Here is an 8,376-nt window from a genome sequence, read left to right on the forward strand (position 1 = left end):
GAGTAAAGGAAGGGGGGATGGGTCAATATTGTGTTCTAGAAAAAAATACAATTAATGAAAAATATAACTATGCAAAGATATTTTGACTAGATATATAAAAAATAAAAAAAGTTATAAAAATACATAATCTCAGTATCGTACAGTACATTTCAACTTAAAGTAAATAGATCACTATATATAAATCTACTGATGCAATGTGTTATTTTCCTAATAATTGTATGGATTGTCATGGAAGTAGATAGAAATAGAAAAATAATCATATATTATATAAAATAGTATTCGCCACATCAAAAGTTATAAAAGCTTAACTTTTTGCAAGAATTTTATCATACTTTTATCTTTGCTTCCAAGTACCTGTCACTGTCAAGATGTGTAGCTATTATTGTATTATTAATCCTATAAAACATTCAGAAAAGTTTATAAACAAAAAAAAAACTAAACAAAGTTTTACCAAGCTACAGAAACGGATGTTTATAATAAACTGTTTGAATGGCGCAACCAATATAAGCAACCATAAACACCTAGACAAAATTTTACAAACACATTCAGAAAAGCGACAACAGGAGTTCCCAACCACTTTGTGTACAGACAACAATGCTGAAACCTAAGGTGTTATACTCTTATTCAAGGGAAAATAAGCTCAGTATCTTAATATTTCGGCTATTCCTGAAAAACTATACATGTTAAAGAATGGATTAAATGTCCTGTCTCCTTTCAGGAGGAGGAGTTGTTGACAGAAGAAAGATTCCAGATAACTTCCACAAAATTATATAACCCACTACACTCATCTGTGAAAAAAAACTCCAAAAACCAGCAAACTGCAGGAAACTTTACACCTGAAAAAATGCAATTGTAGCACCCTCTCACAAGTCAAAGGTTATAATATACACATTTTCATCATGCCACTTTATTAAAAGAACATCCAGAACACATAATATTTACTTGGAGAATGGAAAGACACATAGTGAATGTGTCTTTAAGAATTATGTTATTTTTTCTGTGTCAAGAAATTTGAATTGAAATTGTAGGTTTTCTTTTTTACATTATTTTTTATTTACTTTATTTTGATATCTTTTTTTTCACTAGTATCAAATTCACCTTATATAATAGCGGGACCTTCTTATACGCAAATGGTGAACCCTTCTAGGACACTCATCAGTATTTAGTCCAGAAATTATTGCAAAGATGGTGCTTCTTATAATACTTTTTTTGCTCAGAAAAGTTGAATGTATTATCCATGTTCTCAAAATCAGAGAGCTAAGAAAAAAAACTACAAATAACACAAGGACAAATTCCACTGAGTACACACTTCATACGGCACTAGTGAGCTGCCAATTAAAGAAACAGCAGGTTAAAAAAAAAAAAATAAATTGGAGTGAGATAAAGACGTTCATAAAATAATTTAAATGAGTGGACAAATCTTTTCATTTCTTACATTCCGTTCATGATATTTACAGATGGAGTAAACTGAAATTCTCAGCAACTGGCATCATTTAGATTGTTACAATCACTTTATACATCAAAATTAATATGGATGAGCTATTTCAGTGAAATAAATTCTACACAGTGTGTGTTTATTACTAATTATTAAACATCTAATGTTATACTAGAAGGCAACAAATCTTATGTGTTATATAAACCACTGTTATGAAAACATTCTCTTAGTAACAATAGCAAAAAAAAAAAAACTTTATTGGATAGTACCCAAATTATGTAGCTTTCAGCAGAAATTCTTTCTCCTCTTCCTCTAGAAAACTTGCACTAAGGACATGTTGGATAAGAAGATAATTGCACTCAATCAAGGGACACACATGTCTTCCTTTAAGGCTACACAATATTTTTTTAAATGATTAGTAGTTTCATCAAACAGTTTTATTCTATATCTCTAATAATATAAAAAATACTGTTATTCGCACCAACATACATATGTCTCTTGCAAACAACCCTTTACCATTTTTATTCCTAGAGGGAGAAAAGTTACAAAGCTGTTACACTTTATGTCCATGATTGTCACTGAAAGAGCCCATCTTTTCTAACTGCAAATGATGCCCAAAGGTTAAAAATTATAGACATTATACTAGCACTGACCTTTTATTATTATTATTTGTCTGCGTATAATGCCAACATATTGTGCGGCACTATATGTACTTTCTATGTGATAACATTTAAAAAATGTTACCATACTGTAGATGCTTTATTTAACTAAAATAAACATATGTTATAAAAAAAACAAATAAATCCCAGCCACAAATAAATAGAAGTGAAACTGATCAATAAATAATGTGGAATGTGTTATATACATCCCTGTGTGACACTCTAAAAAACTTATACCTAAATACATAACAGAAATAAATTGAAAGTGTTTTTAAAATACACACACACATATGTATGTGTATATATATATATATAAAAATTGATGTGTGTGTGTGTGCGTGCATGCATGTGTATATATACACAAGTGTGTGTGTATATATATATATATATATATATATATATATATATACACATACATGTGTGGGTGTATAATATATATGTATATATATATATATATATACATATGTGTGTATACACACACACATATGTATGTATACATATGTATGTGTGCATATCTATATATGCAGTATATGTACATATGTATGTGTGCATATCTATATATGCAGTATATGTACATATGTATGTGCATATATATATATATATATGTGCATGTGTGTATATATCTATATGTACAATATATACAAGTGTATATATATACAGTTTGATTTTCTGACCTACTGGATCTTTTCTGGATCTACCCTGATTAAAAATACAATTACCGAATGCCATGATAACTATTTAGATTTAGCTGCACAAACTGTTGGTCTTCTTCTAAAAATATGCCACTGGTATGCGCTGCTCTATACCACAAAACAAAACAATAAACAATTGCATTATGATATACAGTCAAATTGCCTATATTGTATGTTAACTTCAAAAATACTTACATTTTTAATTTTAACTAAATGACCATCTGGATCCAAAGATATTACAGTGTTCCAGATGGCAAAGAAATCATAATACAATAGTAGCTAGTGTACCAATGTTATTTATATAGAATACTCTCTTTTTTGCTTTTATGCAAAAAAATGTCCTGTAGTTCTATACTTTTTTTGATCTAGGAAAGTTGGTGTGTACTGTATAGGAAATGTAAGGAGGCATAAAAAACATATGAAAGAAACACATACTTAAAGAATGGATAAAAGGGTGAATAGCTCAATAAATCTACTATAAGTTGCAATAAAAGTACTTTTTAAAAGTAGTTGTTTTATCAGAGAAGTGTTGATAGTTTTAATGTTGTGATAGAGCTTGCATTCACAAAGGGGAAACAAAAGAGCAGCAATAATTGGGGTGTAACCATTATGGTGTATGTAAGTGTATATAGTATTTGTAGAGCAGGTGGAGATGGAAGAACAAGAATGACGCTGTCCAGTGCTGCACCTACTTACACTAGACATTCATAGTCAGCAGGGGTTTATAAACACATAAACCAGTACAATGAAACACTGAACCTAACCTTGCTCACATTTTAGCAAAATAAGAAAAATACATTTACTTTGAGGCTGAACATACCACGCCACTTCTTATTATAACATTTGTAAGTGATGACACTGCAACATTGCAAACTGCTTACCTAATCTCTCCAAATGCTCCAGAGTATCCCTCCATCCATGGGGTCATCTCAGTCTTCATGGGAGCACCATAAGGAACCCTGCCCAACATGGCTGTCGCTGGATACCAAGTGTCTGGAGTGAATTCACTGTCTGGACCAGGTGGAACATGGCTTCGGGGATAGCTATACAGAGTGGCATCTGTGTAAGAACCAGAGGGTTGACCCTCCTCAAAGAGAGAGTGCCAGTTGGCAGTTGGACCACAGTGGGCAAACCCTGACAGCTCACCGTACCTGCTTGGTGCCCCCCAAGCACTGCCACCAAACTCCATGGGACTCTCTACCTTTATCCTGCCATGTGGTGTAAGTGCCATCTGAAAGCTATAATAATCTCTGCCTGTGTACGCAGGGGCATCCTCCATGAAAGTAGAGGGTTTGTATAAAGTGAGACCGGGTGTCAATTCCATGCCACGACTTCTGTAGCCTCCAGGTTCTGGCAGTGCCAAGTCTGTACAAGGCTGCTCCTTCTCATCAGTGCCCAGCGAACTGCCATCCTCTGGGGCTTTGCCAGAGGAGAAGTTTGTCTGGACGCTCCTCCTAAAGGCACCGTCCCGGTACTGGGGGGATGAAGTGTCATTTTTCTCCTTCTCACCAACTTGGCACTTGTGGCTGTCCATGGTGTGAGTGCAAGAGGCGGCGAACATGCAGTCTCCTCTCTGCGCCTCTCCCCCTGCGCTCAGCTGCTCCAGCGCTTCCATACTCAGCCCCAGGGACACTGACACCGCTTTGCAGATCTCTTTGGCACTGTCAGAGATGCCCTCCGGGGCCAGCGGGTACCCTTCTTTCGCAGCGTGATCTGAGCTTGCCTCCTCGGTCTCCAGCATCCCTGCCCGGTCACCCAGGATCTCTTTCAGCTCTGTGGAACAGCTGCTGAGCTGCGGGAACTGGGAGACCTCTCTGCGCGGACTGCAGGGGGCTGCCTCTGGCTGTGCACCTGGCTGCACTCTCCAGGCCGGTGACTGACTGCCCCGGGGCTCGGACCAGGCGGAGAGGGGCTGCGGTTCTGGGGGTTCGCTCCAGCTGGAATGTGGGTAAGTGGCTGCAGGCTCTCCCCAGTTGGGAGCCGAGTGGGATGTCTCAGGTGCTGCAGCTGCTCTCCGCTCACCTTGCAGCGCCTCCCGCACGCTCAGAAAGAGGTTCTCAAAGGCTCCCCGTATCATCTTACCAGGAGGTTGCTTGTACACCCCCCCGAGCCCGATGTGCACCTCCATCGCCCTCCCGGGGTCAGGGTGAGTGCCAAGGAGAGTGCCCGCCCACCCTTATTATACTTATGCTTCCCTCGTATAGTGTCCACCGGCTGCTCTCTCTCCCTCTCAAGTCCCCCCTCTCTCTCTCTCCCCCCCCCCTCTCACTACTGTAGTGTTTTACAGTCTTCTCTGTAACTTATTTCCTCTCCTGATCTCACATATGTCTCTCCTAAAACTTCTCAGTCTTCCTCTGCACTCACGTAGAGGCTGCACCATACACCGCCCCCCTGCGACTCCACACTCCGCAAACCTAAAATCTTATTGCAACCTCCGACCCTCCACTTCCCCCAAACCTGCAGCTCCTCCTCAGTCCTCACCCCCTGGCCGCTAGTGAGTGGTACTAGTATCTCCCCAATGCTCCCCTGACTGAGCTGTCTTACCTGTTCCCCAAAGTAGCTTATTGCATCCCGTCTCCTGCCGCTCCCCTCAGCATACAGCACTCTGTAGTGTGTGTCTGCCCCCTGTCACTGTGTACTGTGTCCCGGTGCCGAAGGAGAGCATACAGTGCCCGGGATCAGCCGGCTTCCAACTACAGCGAGGCCCTAAAACCCGGGCGGATCTTACAGGGGACCGTCCCTCCTGTGTCCCCGGATACTGGCCAAGAAACTCCCCGGGGCGGGTGTCTGAACTAGAGGAAGAGTGATGTGTGTCGACTGCTGCCCAAGAAAGTAGGTGAAGCAGGAGACTCAGTAAAGGTGGCATGAGGGAGGGTGGCATTAGAAGATGGGCAGCAGAGTGACTTCATGCATGCATGCAGCTGCTGTACCACATGTGAGCTGTCAGGGAGCGCTGGCAGTGTTCCTATAACACATGCTTTCATATATACAGCATTTCTGCTTTCAGAGACTCTGCAGCAACTAAGGTATTCTTATTTTACCATGTCTGTTTTACTACACACGTGTATTTTAGTACACACATACAGAATGTAAATACTATACAGGTAATCGCGGTACTCGAGAAGCAGCTATTCAAAATCAACTGTCATGGATCAGGCTAGCAGTATAAACCATAGCCAGTAGTATAGCAGAAGTAGGTACTGTACGTAGTTTTATATCTAGCACTAATTTATATGGCAGCTGTATTGATGCACTATAGCACCCAGTACTATGGAATGTATGTAATACAAACTGCATGCAGCAGAAGCATAAACAGAAAATAAAAAAGAATACAATGTGCAAAAGTTATTCCATGTAGGTAATTGTTTTTAAGATACGTTTTGTCACAATATTTTTTTATGTTTTTGTAGTTATAGTTATAATAAGAGCATGAATAAGTCTAGTGTCTAGCATTCATTGCAAAGTGTTATGCGGGCCATACATGGGGCGATTTGAAAATGTACAACACCTCGGTACGTTTTCAAATTCAGCCCGATGCATCGCATGCTGCTGTGAATGGTAAACGATGCATCTTACGAGATGCTTCGGTTACCTATTTACAGCATGACGGATCGCAGATCTTATGGTTTTTCCCTAAGATCTACGATACCGATGTACGACAGTGGGGACGCCGCCGTACAGCATGCCAAACCACACACGTTGTGCCCGATTGATCGTTGCGATCGATCAAAATCGTACATATCATCTAAAAAATCTTACTGTGTATGGGCCGCCTTAAGGGTTGCAGTAGCAATGGGGCGTATAGTACTGAAGAGGGCGTCATACGAGTGACTGTGTCAGTAAAGCCAGTTTCTCACATCGAGACGCTCATGCGATTCACTCAGGTTCTTCCTGCTGTCTCTGTACTCCTGATAGTAACAATTTCATGAAGTGTTTTAGAAATATTCTTTTTACATACATGATTTTCATTGAATGATTTGTACACGCGGGAAACAATGTTTGTGACTATTTATTGCTGCTTATTGCCCTGTCAATACTGGCTGATAGCTATTGCCATTCTAGAATCAGGAAGTAGTCGGCATCTCGGCGTGCGGGATGCTGACGGTCAGAAAACTGGCGCCAAAATCCTGACAGGTCAGGATCCCGGCACCAGTGTCCCGACCATCGGCATGCCGAAGGTAAGTATCGGAGTGTTAGGGGAGATTAGGGTTAGGTAGCGGGGTTAGGGTTAGGTATTAGGGGGAGGGTTAGGGTTAGGCACTGGGGAGGGGGTGTTAGGTTTAGGGTGCTGGTAGGGGGAGATTAGGATTAGTCACTGGGGGGAGGTTAGGTTTAGGCACCGGGCATTGGGTCTTAGGTTTAAGGTGTGGGGAGGGGGACGTTAGGTTTAGGCACTAGGGGGGAGGTTAGGATTAGGCACAGAGGAGGGAGGGTTAGGGTAGGGGTTAGAAAACTATTTATCATTGCTGCCTATGGGTGTCAGGATTCTGGATCTCGGGATGCTACTATCGGTATTCTGACCAGCAACATCCTGACTGCTGGGATTTCATAACCAACCCTCTAGAACCAATGTACTGTAACTATAAATAGGCGATAGATAATGTAAGGCCAACATGGCACCATCAAAGATACTCATCCACGGCCACCAATAGTTGTAGTTTATGTTAAACTAGCTGGAATACCTGGAGTCGCCCTGGTTGAATATACCTGCATCCTTAATTTTGTTACATTGTTCTCGCATATAACCTGGATAACTATGCAAATTAGGAGTATATGACAGTGTAGGCTGGGGTATTCTTATACCTTTTGGAATAGAGGAGCAGACTGACAGAACAGAAATCAGTATAGTTTTCAAAGTCACTTGGGTTTTGAAAAGCACTGCAGAACAGATGGGGTGATTCAGCTGCGACAGATATACGATAGCTGTAATATGGTAATGCAGCAGGAGGTGTCACGCTCATGCATGCATTACTGATCCAAGCTGCCTCCAAGGACACAGCATCGGGGCATCTGCGATCCCGTCAGCTGGCTGAATGACCATGGGGTCACGCAAGCTGACCGACGCAGATGAGTAGAAAAGGCAAGGAAATCTCCATCAGCCGACAGAGATCCTGGCCTCTCCCCCCCCAACGGCAACAACATACCTTTGCCGCCCCCTCCCCGCCCAGAAATGGCAGTAGACTGTCAATCACTAACAGTCTGCTGCTGGACTACGTGCGGGATCGCAGACTGCATATGCGCTGTATGGGACAGGTGCATGAGCAGATTCCCGATAATTGGGAATCTGCATGATCCCTGTCACAGCGTCCGCAGCTGAATCACCCTCTGAAATCATTATGCAGACAAACATTGAAGACCATGTCCAGCAGGGCTGCCATTAGGGGGGAATGCAGGGACTGAAGTCCCGTTCCTGGACAGAAGGTGGTACTGTGTGGTTGCGATCCGTCTCCCCTGCTGTTTGTTATCTCTATGTTAAGCTTTGCAAGGATCAATGACTGTGGATTGATTGCCACAGTCTTAATGTATCGAGTGCTGAGCTGCTCACGAGCCTGCAAGGCACTCTGCTAAGACCCATGAGGCGACTGTTGTA

General features: G+C 41.6%; 1 protein-coding gene across 1 annotated transcript in view; it reads right to left on the reverse strand.

Annotated features, from left to right (window-relative positions):
- The window catches only part of AR (androgen receptor), a 455,147-nt gene extending 450,172 nt beyond the window's left edge, over positions 1-4,975 (reverse strand). The window contains exon 1 of the mRNA XM_088444238.1: positions 3,668-4,975. Coding sequence (XP_088300364.1) covers positions 3,668-4,914 — 1,247 coding nt within the window. The 5' untranslated portion in view covers positions 4,915-4,975. The remainder of the gene's footprint in view (positions 1-3,667) is intronic.
- Between the last annotated feature and the right edge of the window lie 3,401 nt (positions 4,976-8,376).

This window comes from Taudactylus pleione, unplaced genomic scaffold, assembly GCF_031769625.1.
Source record: "Taudactylus pleione unplaced genomic scaffold, aTauple2 ptg000352l, whole genome shotgun sequence".
NCBI lineage: Eukaryota > Metazoa > Chordata > Amphibia > Anura > Myobatrachidae > Taudactylus > Taudactylus pleione.